This window comes from Tamandua tetradactyla, chromosome 6 (genome assembly GCF_023851605.1).
Source record: "Tamandua tetradactyla isolate mTamTet1 chromosome 6, mTamTet1.pri, whole genome shotgun sequence".
Classification (NCBI taxonomy): domain Eukaryota; kingdom Metazoa; phylum Chordata; class Mammalia; order Pilosa; family Myrmecophagidae; genus Tamandua; species Tamandua tetradactyla.
The window spans coordinates 26,526,191-26,539,706 of NC_135332.1; the positions used below are offsets into that span (position 1 = coordinate 26,526,191).

A 13,516-nucleotide genomic window follows, 5' to 3' on the forward strand; every position below is an offset into this window, starting at 1 on the left:
GCCTACACTGCACTATAAATTAATATTTTAAAAATAAATCTTGTAATTAGTATAAATCAGATTTTGTGTTGAAAAGGCAATATGTAGGGAATAACATTTTAACGTCATAATCTTGGCGATCTCATTTTGATTTATTTTTCATTTGTTTAATGTACTAGGAGTCTCAAAAATTGGAAATCATCAATATACCCCTCAACCTCCAAAAGGGCTTGCAAATGGGTAGTCATTTACGATGGGTGGAATCTGTGACTATCATTTGCAATCTACCACTATATATATATAATTTAGTATCATCTGTTTTTTAATTTTATATCAATTGAATTCTCCTGCGTGAATTACTTTGTGACTTGTTTCCTTTACTCAATATTATGTTCTTTAAGATTCATCCATGTCAGTAATGAAGTTTACCCATTTTAACTGCTGAATAGTATTCCATTGTATAAATATACATCAATATATTTATCCATTCTGCCATTAATGGACATTTGGGTAATTTCAAATTATGCATGTGTGTATGTGTGTGTTTTATTATTATGAACAATGCCTCTGTGAATATTCCTATACATGTCATCTGGTAAATATATGCAAGAATTTCTCTGAGATATCTACCTTGCTGTGGAATTACTGGGTCATGGGATATGTGTGTGTTCACCTTTATTAGATAATGTCAGACTGGTTTTCACGGTAATCGCACCTATTCACACAGCCACTATCAGTGGATGAGAATAGCCCCTCACTAACATCTAGGTTTGTCCAACTTTTTAGCATTTGTCGATTGGCAGGTGTGAAATAGGACATTCAACTTTTCTCTCTTGTGCAATGTTTATTTATATTTTTGACCATTTTCTCATTGGATTTTTTCTTATTCTTATGGATTTGTAGGAGTTATTTTCATATTCTGGAAACTAATTCCTTGCCAGTTAGATGTCCTATAAATATCTGCTCCCTATTTGTGGCTTTTTGTCGTTGTTGTTGTTGTTCTCATTATGGCCTCTTTTAATGAAAAAGTTACTAAATTAGTCAAAGGTATCGATTTTGTGCCTGCTCATGTAAAAAAAAAGAAAAGAAAAAAATGGTATCAATTTTGCCCTTCATAGTTTGCACTTTTTGTGTCTTATTTAAGAAATACTCCTTTACCATGATTCCTAGTAATATTATTCTTTATTTTCTTCTAAACATTGTATAATGTTTACCTTTCATATTTATACCTTTAATGAACCTGGAATTTATTTTTGTATATTATGGGTATAATTTGCATGAGATAGGAACACGATTTCCATTTTTGTAATATGAAAATTAAATTTCCATCTACAGACCAATTTCTCAGCTCTATGTGTTGATCTGCTGGTTTAATTGCAGATCAGTATAGGAGCCATTACCCATCATGTGAAAGACATAACTTAAAACTAGAAAATGTATTTTGCATTCTTAATTCATCAATGTCTAAATTTAATCCCTATCTTTGTCCTCTTTCTGAATAATCAAGGGTCTTAGAAAAATGTAACTCCATTTATTCCTTTTCAGCTCTCATCTCCTTTCACTTGTATTGTGCTTTTCTTCTCAATACATGTATTATTTTATAGCCAGTATTCATTCTAATTTAATCACATATTGAGCACTTTCTTTGATCACTGATCCATTCCTGCATCTCAGATCTTCCATCTGGGATCACATTCCTTCTGTCTAAAATATATTCTTTCAGATTGCTTTTAGTAAGAGTCTGATGATGACAAACTATTTTTTCCTGAAAATGTCTTTCTTTTTCCCTCATTCTTGAAAGTGTTACTGAATTTTATATTAACAGGTATTTTATCTCAGCATGTTGATGATACTGTTCCATTTCCATTGTCCATTGTTGGTGTTGAGGTGTCAGCTCAACCATTTCTTTGTTGATGATCTGTATTTTCTCCCTACCTGCTTTTCAGATTTCTCTTTCTTAATCTGGCATTCTGATTTATTTAGAGGTGATTTATTTTTATTCATTTGGGTTCCCTGCATCTGAAAATGAGTTTCTTTAAGCAATTATGGAAAATTTTCAGTTTTTATCTGTTTGCATATTTTCGCTTTTTTTTTTCCATTTTCTTTTGTCCCTTTCTGGAAGTCTGACTAAAACTACCAGGCTAGCTTTCATGTCTCTTGACTCCTCTTAGTCTCTCTAACCTCAATATTGGATAATCTCCATATTGGATAATTTCTTTGGAGCTATCTTTTAGTTCAGTAATTGCCCTTTAGCTTTGCCTAATCTGTTGCTGAACCTGTCCCTCCTCAATGGGTGTAAAAAGATAGGTAGAGATCAATAAATCAATAGATAGATAATTCATTTTAGTTATTTCCATTGTGAGGGACATTCACGCTATCCAGTCTGCCATACCCCATGATATGGAAGCCGTGGTTGACAACTGTTTTACTTTCTTAATATGACTAGCAGAAACAGCAATCAATGGGCATTGAGGGTCCCCTCCATCCAGAATCTCATTGTGGAGTCAAACTGGCAAATGCTTCTTCTCTCCTTGAAGTTGGGCTTTAATACTTCTATTCATTTATTCATTCATCATTCTCATGACAAGTCGATACTGAAGACCTACAATATTTGAGCCAATATGATATGCCAAATTCACCAACTCATTGAAACACAGCAGGACAGAATTAGCAATTAAGTACAAATCAAAACTTGAATATGCCAGATTGCATAATATACAATAAGATAAGTTTACCACATCACTTGTTTATATGTCTCATTATAGAAAATTTCAAATACAGTAGTCATCAGACTAGTATAAAAATTACCTGTGTACCCATCTCCCAGATTCAACAAATAACTCATGGACAAACTTCTCTCATCTATATTCCCGCATCATTTTAAAGCAAATCCAAGACATCATATTTCACCTTTAACTATTTCAGTAGGTACAACAGTTTTTAAATCACAGAGGCCATGTTTTTTTTTTGTCTTAACTTTGCAATGCCTACAAATATCCACAATTCACATATGCCATCCTTCTCAACTAATTAGAGCAATGCATCCCAACTGAGATGCATGGAGAAGACAATTCTTCCAGAGACAACAGATTCTAGATTTATAACATCTGAATTGCAATGGCTTGTCCGTGACGGAAAAAAAAAAAAGTCCAAAATCTCTGAAAATTTTAGTTCTTATGCTAGCTCTCCAAATTACTGGCCTTACTTTATATTAATCATGAACACTCTTGGCAAAGTCTGAGGTCAAAATGCACCTCCTATTAGGTACAAGGAAACTTTACCTTTATTTCAGATTACTTTGTGTGTAACAAGAGTCATTAAGACCTATATCTGAGCCTCAGGTATAATTCAGAAAAATGAATTGCAGTGAAAGACTAGTCTGATTTCCTATGGTCATGTTATAAAATATAATAATTAATCTACCAAAGCATAAAACTCAAGATAATAGAGGAGCCAGCAAATTCTTCTACCCTTATGTAAAGATGCTAAAGTCTTCCCGATAGGAATTTTTCCACCCTGACAAATAAGTGGATTAGATGACCGAACCCCATAATAGCCCTATTATATTCAAGTTTAAATGGGAAATCTCAAAACCTACAAAAATTGTTGGAATAACCCATAATTAATATTATTTCTTGAAAAAATAAAAAATGAGATTTTTAGCTCTTTGAAACAAACATAATTGGTTTCTGCAATAAAGAAGAATAATGTTAAAGAAGAGAACAAAATTTATCACATTTAATAACTGCATTTATTTTTCTTTCTAGATATAACAGACTACCGATTTAAAGAATTCTTCTTCGTGACTTAATCATGTGATAGTAGATGAGCCTCTTAGCTGAGGCTGACTGCAAAACTTCTGAAATTTAAAAAGCACAATTTTCCAATGACTTTAATCAAACAATCTTTGCTTCCTCCATTAAACACCAAAAAAATATTAATTTTGCACATACACATCTAAAGGAAAACATGGTTCACTATTAGTTATTTACTACCAATTTTAGCTGTGAAATCTGTTTACAAAGCATAATTTTTAGCTTTCTCATAAATAAGATCTGTTTGTTACATGTTCAGTCATTGGCAGCAGACACTCAATAAATGCTCATTTATGAATGAATGAATGATATGTGAAAGAATATAAGTGAATGAATGAGTAAAAGCTGGCCACACATACACCATAAAATGCATGAGGTAGGTTTAACTATCTCACAATTTTAACTTTAATAAAAGTAAAAGTAACTGAGACAAAATCTAATTCAAAGTATTATTTCAAGTATATTGTTTATAAGGGAGGAAAATATAGTTTCACCTTATTTTGGAAAAAGGATGTTTGAAAAAGAAACTCAAACCCAACAAGTAAAAAAATCACTGATTTTCTGAAGAACGCCAATAAAAAAAAGAGAAAAATCACTAAACAGGACACATTTTTCAAATTCTTCAAAACAAATGTGCAAGAAATGTGCAATTCTTCAAAACAAATTCAATTAAAGTAGTGAGATCATAATGAGTTTTCCGTGGCTTTTTCAATGTCTTTAACTTAGTAAGGAAGAAACTTAAATGCTCTAGGGGAGGTGTAAATTCCATTAGGAGATTCGAATGAGGAGAGTAAAAGAATAAATCCCATTCAGTTCAACAGTGTTTATTGAGTGCCTACGATCACATTCCCGCTGATGAGAGGGCGCCCTCAGCTCACCAAGTATCTGGAGGTGGAGTTGCAGGTGCTGTGGACTCCAACCTCCCACCAGGAAAGCTAGGTGCTGTGCCAAGGTGCTGCAGAACAGCCTCCTATATAGGGAATTGCCAGTAGGCTAGTGTATGGGTCCTGCAAGGAAGATCAGACCTCCATAAACACACCTGCCAGTGAAATCCATTGAGGACTCGACAAGAGAGCAGCTGTGGCTTCAGGATGGATGGAGGGGAGCCTGTCTAGTGGTGGATAGTTAAGCTGAAGCTGAACTTATACAGGGGAGGGAGACTTCTCTATGCACCATGCCAAGTGCAAAGTACTCTGCTGAGGAGTCTAAATTTCTTGGTAACAGGCTCTAACATCAGATAGTTGTTGATGAATTTAAATGCATTATCTAGCCATAGAACATTAGAATTAGAAAAAGAAGCAAAACCTTCAAAATCACCTAAATTCATTTAATTCACTTTCCCAAACTATATCCATAAGTGTTCCAATCTATTATTTAAGGTTTTGTGTTCATTTTAAATATTCAAGATTTTGTGTTTGAACAGATTATTATAATAGTTCTTATAAAATAAAACGTCTAAGCAGGGATAAACTTAAAAGCAAAAAACAAACTAGAGTTCTGAAGGAACAATCATTATAAATAAACATTGTCCTTTTTCACCAGTGACTAATTATGTACTCACATTTGTCCTTTTAAACATCTTAATTACTCATGAGGTTTGTAACTTTATGTGTATAATAGGATGAAAAAAAAAACATGCCAAAGCAGGTGCAACGGCTAGAAGAATACATTTTCTTGATTCTTTTGTTACTTCTATTAAAAAAAAAAAAAAAGAAATCGCCCCTGAGAAAACCTCCAAGAAGTGCCTCTGGAATAGAATTAGACATATTGTTGCACAAAAAAAAAAAGCAAGGCAAGGTAGACTGTGATGTCACTGCCAAAGTGACATGTCAGCAGTTCTCTCTCCGTGAACACTATAAAAGTTTAACTCAACATCCACTGTGCGACAGACTGGGCTCCAGCCATTCTGAAGCTACAGGTTCTCTCTCCCAGATTCCGCAATGGATTTCTCGGGCAGACGGGGTTCCTCCTCACAGGTCTCTGCTTTCAGTGAGAGCGATTACGGGTTCTGGAGTTGGGGTGTGCAGCGCCGGGTGAATGCTCCCAGCGTCTATGGGGGTGCTGGAGGCCGTGGCACTCGCATCTCCACCTTCGGACACATGGGGAACCACTGGAATGAGCTCAACCGCGGGTTACCGTTTGTTGGCAATGAGAAAATGATGATGCAGAACCTAAATGATCGGCTGGCTATCTATTTGGGGAAAGTGCACTCCCTGGAGCAGTCCAACTCCAAACTCGAAAGGAAGATCAAGCAGTGGTATGACACCAAAGCTCCTAGCAGCGGTCGAGACTATAGTGCATATTACAAACAAATCCAAGAGCTGCGAGATCAGGTGAGGACTACTGTGTTTTCTACTCCACTCTTTAGCTGCGTGGTGGGTCTAGAAGACACATGTGTGTTAAGTGGGTCAAAATGGATGTTCTAAAGCCAATGAGGCTGAGATGTTAACTTGGTAAAAAGGCTATTCTCTATCATCTACTTTATGCTGGCATGCCTCACTGCATGAGCATAATAGGATGGCTTTAAATCACACTGTTTAAACACTTTATATAATTACATACAAAATATGCAATTCCATCCTTCAGTTTTATAGTCTGTGTTTTGTTACAGTTTACCAGATCAGGGCTAAATGGATGGTAAACTTTTTTTGGAGAACAGCAAAAATTTCTTTACATGATAATGATCTTTCTTAATTTTTCACCTTCTCTCCATGAACTCTCCCACAGTCAGTCCAGAGATTTTTCTCCTTTCACTTATATAAATGTTATATATGAGTATTAGAATCACATATTATAGATTTAAAGACAAAGTGATTTAGGGTGGAAGCAGGGGCAGGAAGTACAAATCATAATGAGGCCTGGATTTATAAATGCCCTGTTTCATAACCTTATCATGATCATCAATCAGCCCAGGAACTGTTTCTATAGTAATAAAATGTTACATTGCTCCCAATTCAGATTTATTGCAATCACATCAATACCTGTTCCCATGTCATCCAAGAAAGGTGGCGTTCCCTATTTTATCATTTACATGGAATAAAAGCAGACTTTACTCCTAATTAAAGATTTCAGGTATGACACAGAGCACTTGCTTTGCTCTAAAGTTCTTATCTAATCAAGAAAAATGTCCCCTTCATTTTCATTTCTATTTTAAGATAAATATTTTTTAAGAGCAAAGGCCTTACTTACCAGCAAGTCTGTTTTTCTTGGGAACAATTAGGACACCAGCAGGACAAGTGATTTGATTCAGGTTTCACAGGAACTTATGCTGGGGTCTCAGAACCCCAAAAATATGAGACAGGGGTGTTCAAATTGCCCTCCTGCCAAGAGTGGCTCCAACTAAAAACGTTCAAAATAAGGCAACCATTCTCCCACACCTGTCTTACAACTGACATCTCTGAGATGGTCTAAGGTGAGACATGAAGGAAATGTAGGAGCTCACCAGGGGAGAAGAGCTAACAGGAATATTCCAAGCAGGCCCCCAGTAAAGATTCATTGACTCAAGTTGAATTAAATTCTCCTTTACTATAATCACAAGAAAAATGACCAAACCCTGGGAACCGGAGTTGCATTTTATAGCTGTCTTATTTTAAATGCATTTATCATTATTCTTCCTTGCTATTTTCATGTGGAAATTCTGGAAATGAACATCATCCCTGTACATAAAAGTGGTTCTAACTGAGGATAAATGCAATCCTTTTAAACTCCTATCCAGTTGAAAATGTCATATTTTTTATATCATGTGTTTTCCAGATTAAGGATGCACTACTGAAAAAAGCTCGATGTGTCCTGCAAATCGATAATGTTAAGCTGGCTGCTGAGGACTTCAAAATGAAGTAGGTTCTCTAATACCATGGAAAACTGCCTAATGAGGAACTGCTTTTAGTTGTCCATCATGACACTGGACATTCAATATTATTCTTAGTACAGCAGCTAACCATTAAAAAGTCTCAGAATCTTTTTCTTTTTTTTTTTTCTTTTTTTTTTTTTTTTTTTTGCTATGGGTAGGCACCAGGAATCGAGCCCGCGCTCTCTGGCATGGCAGGCAAGAACTCTGCCTGCTGAGCCACCGTGGCCTGCCCAAAAAATTGCAGAATCTTAAAGGAAATTAGATGCATTCTGGTCTAGCCTAGGACTCACCTGCTGGACTTCTCTCTCTCACAGTCCTAAAATTCAGTCATCCAGAGTAACTGAACACCTCCAGGAACTAACACTATACCCAACAGTTAGCTTTGCTTCTTTCTTTTGGTAACCTGAAATCTACGTTTACACCCTGTGAACTTAATTCTGCACATAGTAATAACAAAGCCATTTTAATATAAGAGCCCTTCTGTTGTTTAAAGAGAGCCACCAAGTCTACCCTTAGCGATTCTCTAAGTGGGGCATCCATATTCCCTCAAATGCCTACATGTTCCAGGGGTGACTCTTGATGCTTCCTAGTTGCCTGCATTTTACAGTCTTGACTGACCAGCCAAAGACTTAGGACCAATCTATGATTATGTTCAAAATTGTATGAGTGTTTTTGGTACTCATAGCACACCACATGTAATCAGAGCTTTTCTTCCTAAACTTCTGCCACATACTTCCTTACATTGAATTTGTACAATCCATTGGCATTAAAAAGTCCTTTGTGGTTTAGAATGCTAACGTGGTTTAGCATTTTAATGCTACAAGGGATTAAAAAGAAAGAAATGGAAAAACAGATCTGAAGATTAAAGCAGTAAAATTCATTAGTGAAAGTTCTGCTAAGCATTTAAGTGTACATTTTTTTATTGCTGTTTTTTAAAAATGAGTGTATTTAAGATTTTAGAGGAGAATGCATGACTGTTCAAGATAATTCACCTTGGCTGAATCTGTTTACAAAGAAATAAAAATAAATTAAACATGTTATTTAAATAAATATTTTAAATACTTATTTTAATAAAAATATTAAAATATTTTAATAAATTTTATTTTATTTAAATAAATATTTATTTATTAAAATATTTTATTTTTAATAATAAATTTTATTTTATTTTAAATAAATATAACATCCATTATATAAATATAACTATATTTAACATCAATAACCCTTTACTGTAATTAAAGCAATTTTTATTTCTTTTAGATTCAGGAACTCTAAAAAGGTATTCTAGATCACCTATTCACTCCAAATCACTGAGAGTATTTTATGGAGTAGATTATCTGATTCCTAGGTTCTCATGTACATTTTATTAATGTAGAAAGGAGACTATAAAGTATTGAAATTGATATGCTCACATATCACATTAAAAAACTATCTCATTATATTAAGAGTATCTCTCTTAAAATGGATTCAGAAAGATTCAACTATCTTTGCATGCCAATTTACTTACAGGTATGAGACTGAGAGGATGATGAAACTAACAGTAGAAGCAGATATCCAAGGCCTAAAAAAGGTCTTTGATGAACTAACCCTACATAAAACAGACTTGGAGATTCAAATTGAAGAACTGAATAAAGACCTGGCTCTCCTCAAAAAAGAACATCAAGAGGTGAGCAAATGTTCAGAACTGGTATTAGGAATAATGGATATGGCAAAAATAATAGGAGGAAGGGGAAAGAAAAGGGGAGAAGAAGGCGGCAAGGTCATGGCGATGATGATGAAGAGGACAATTATGGCATACTCTCTACCATCTTTTCATAAGGTGTTATATGGGTTAAATGTCTTATTATAGCACCTAGTCCGTAATAAGCCCTGCATAATTTAGTCATTTTCTTTCTTACTTACTCACTCCCAAGATAGAAGCCACAAGAATTATGTCTTTTCTGCTCGGGCTCATCCGAGATTGTGCTTCAGACTAAAATCGGTCAGGACACTCTCTCTCGTAGGCAGTCGATGAACTGAAGAAACAGCTGGGAGGCACTGTTAATGTGGAGATGAAAGCGGCTCCAGGCCTGAACCTTGGTGCCATCATAAATGAAATGAGGGAGAAATATGAAGCCATAGCCAAGAAGCACCTTCAAGATGCCAAAGAACAATTCGAGATACAGGTAATGGTACAATTCTAAGGGAAGGCATAGAAACTGGCCTCCAGAAAGAGGTCATTTATCTTTCATCTTTTTTTTTTTTTTTTTGGAACTTTAGATTGAAACTCTACAGCAGCAAATCACAGTGAACACTGAAGAGTTAAAAGGAACTGAGTTTCAAATAAAGGAGCAGAGACGCAACTACCAAAACGCAGAGATAGAGTTGAAGACCCAGCTCAGTATGGTAAAGCACATCAGAGTTTCACTTCTCAAACGAGTGTGTGTTTAGTAAGCACCTACCTGAGTAAGGAACTCTGGAAATACAAAGACCTATAAGAAATAACCTCTTTTCTCACAGAGTTGACAAAGGAAACAGATCAAACAACTGATTTAATTAAAAGACAGAAATAAATACAGGAAAGAGCAATGTACTGCAGAGATACAGGAAAGACTAGATCTAGAAGACTTCATAGGGAAGGTCACATTCAAGCTAGATCTTAAATGTTCAGATGAACTTTTAAGCTGAAGAATGGGGTAAAGACATTCCAGACTAAGCAAATCAGTCAGCTCATGGCACGTTATGCTGTGGTAACAAACAACTTCCAAATCATAGTGGCTTATAACACCACCACATCCACCATGGCTTGGCTGCAGTTCTGCTCCATGACATTTTCACTCCAGGGGTAAGGCTAAAGGAGTAACCCCTATTTGAGGCATGACAGTGTTAGGTTAGAGCAGAAAGAAAAGAGCGATGGCTAACCAGCGTGATGACTCTTGAAACTTCTCCTAAGGAAAAGCATATGTGCCTCCCTTGCATTTCATTGGCCAAAGAAAGTCATATGGCCAAGCCTGATGTCAATGGAATGAGGAAGTCTAGTCCTCAGGGAGGGGCATCAGAAATGACAGGGCCAAGCCTGATGTGAGGGGCAGGAGATAAAACCCTCTCACAGGGAAAGGAAGCAAGTATCTGAGAAGATAACACTCCCCACACTAGGAGAACAGCAGGCGCAAAGCTAAAAATCAAAACAAAACACACAAAAACAAGAACTAGTGATTCAAGCTGGCCATCTGAGGTTGCCTAGATGGAAAGATAGGAGATAAAGCTAGAAATATACATGATGCCCACAATGACTAACTACAGAGATTCTTCTCAAGAGAAATTAAAATTGAGCCACTTCTTAAATCCTCAGATGAACATCCCCTTTTTTCTTCTGTTCATAGAAAGAATCTTTGGAGCACACACTAGAGGAGACTAAAGCTCATTACAGTGTCCAGTTGGTCAACATACAGGAACTGCTAAAGGCCCTAGAGTTCCAACTGAAGCAGATTCGAAATGACAGAGAACGCCAGAACAAGGAATACAATATTCTTCTTGACATCAAGACCCGGCTTGAGCAGGAAATTGCTACTTACCGTACACTTCTGGAAGGAGAGGATATAAAGTAAGGATCTTGGATCAAGAGATATGTGTCCATTTTTCTATGCTGTATTATTTTAATGTCCACACATTAAACCTGGTCACTCATTACCCAGCACCAGTACAATCCCTAACACAAAAGCAATCTCACATACACACACACAAACACACAGACACACACCAATAACAACAGAACAAAAATATACCCAGAAATATGCACACCCCCAAAATATCAAGTACAGCCATTGTACTTGAGGTTGTGTGGTAGGATGTGTATCAGAAGATACATATCACGCTTATGTTGATTTTTCATTATTAACAGATAATTCAAAGTACAATTATTTTTTTAGTCTCACTGAGAGCTCATGAATTGGACAACAGGCCACAGAAGTACATGGAAGCCAGTTTGAGAATCCTCAGCTTTGCAGCATCAACTGCTTTCAAATACTACACCCAGGAAAAAGAACTCAAAATTTAAACTTTCATTGTAATTTTGTTGATTACAAAAACTTCTAGGATATGTTAAAGGGGCCAGTTTCGAATCTACTGTTTTCAAGTTAAAAAGCGTAACATTCAAGTTTAAAGTGACAAGCATTATAAAAAAGAAAAGAAATACAAAAAACAGCATTAAAACCCACATCACTCAGACTTTCAATGCTTTGAAACATAAAAGCTTCCATTTTCAAAATGTTAATAACACTGTTGTTTCTCTTTTTCTTTTTTTTTTCTTTTCTTAAAAAAATAAAAAAGATCTACAGAGTATCAGTTAAGCACCCTGGAAGAAAAAGGTAAATGTCCTAATTTTCATACATTTCCTATAACTCTAAATTCTCACTCAGCAGCTTACCACTCATTATCTGCCACTAGTGAAAAGTGAAGTGAGACCTAATCTCAGGTAAGCAGGAATGACATGAGTGACTCTAAAAATCATGTACATCATATAAAGAACCCCCCATTTAGGAAATTTGGTGCATTCTTCATATGCTTATGGCAGAATGATTTTCTTGCCTGTGCTTTTTTGTCCTGAGTTCCTGAAAAGGAAAATAAAGTTAGAATGTGATGCTGAATTTAGTAATTGATATTTCTGTTTGGGGACAAAAAGAGTAGGAGGTTTGTAAATCTGGGAAATGTGATTCATTTTCTGTATTTATCTATAAAATGGATTTAAGATTATTTAAGAAAAGAATAGATTCAGCTGCTTTTCTAAAAAAAAGGAAACAAGTAGAAATTAATTATAATATAAAATTGTGCATTATTCAGCAGTCATGTGTCTGAATTAACATTTAATGTTTAAATCTGAATTCAGATATAAAGGTAACCAGGAAGATTACAACAGTCATGCAAGAAGTAGTGGACGGCAAGGTTGTATCATCTGAAGTCAAAGAGATAGAAGAAAATGTATAAACAGCTGCCAGAAGGAAATGCTGCAAAAGTCTTGGAGGAAACATGGCTATAATTTTGGCTAACTACAAGAAAGCAGCCATCAGAAAGCATTATTAATGCTTTGCAGTGATTAGAAGGCAGGAGAAATCTATTTATCAGTCTTTGTAATAGAATATAAATTATGTACTCAGACTAGTTGCAATTTGCCTGCAAAACTGAAATCCAATGAGCACTAGGATATTTAAAACATCATTACTGCCTTTTAGCTTAAAGCACATTATATAAGCTATAAACTACCTAATATCAATTCATAGGTATGTTCCTAAAAATTCCATTATATTGCAATTATGCTAACCTCATGGAGCAGAGGAGTCTAGGAAAATTGCAAATAAACCTCTCTCTAATCTTGTCCTGTTTAATTGAAAAACCTCCTTTCAGAGGCCGTTAGATTCCAAATTGAGCCAATTTCTTGGTTGATCTCACAAAACTTTCAGTATCAGTATAATTCTACTACCTTTGAGCTTTCTGCTTTTTTCCATTGTCATCACTTCTTTTAAAACTTAACTCAGCTCTTTAAATAATTTGAGAGTCATAAATATCAAGCAGAATAAGAATAAATAATGAATACTTGATATGAAAATAGATTAAAAGTGAAATCAATGAAGCCTTTCTCAAGGTATGCCTTTCCTTATGATAATAAACTGCATAAATCATCAACTGCTCTTTTACTTCTGTAGTGAACATATATTATGAAATGCCTCTATTTTTTAAATAACAGCTTTATTGAGATATAATTCACACACCATAAAATGTGCCCTATTAAATACAAAATTCAACGTCTTTAGTATATTCACAGTCATACAACCATAACCACTATGTAACTTTAGAACATCTTCATCGCCACCCCAAAAAAAACACATACCCATGAACACTC

General features: G+C 35.2%; 1 protein-coding gene across 1 annotated transcript; it reads left to right on the top strand.

The window, feature by feature from the left end:
* The first annotated feature begins 5,669 nt into the window (after positions 1-5,669).
* KRT20 (keratin 20) lies at positions 5,670-13,299 on the top strand. Its single transcript, XM_077164444.1, has 8 exons — positions 5,670-6,127; positions 7,548-7,630; positions 9,151-9,307; positions 9,645-9,806; positions 9,901-10,026; positions 11,004-11,224; positions 11,950-11,987; positions 12,506-13,299. Exons 1-8 carry the CDS (start codon positions 5,735-5,737, stop codon positions 12,601-12,603), a joined length of 1,278 nt encoding a protein of 425 aa, XP_077020559.1. The 5' UTR covers positions 5,670-5,734; the 3' UTR covers positions 12,604-13,299.
* Positions 13,300-13,516: the final 217 nt, after the last annotated feature.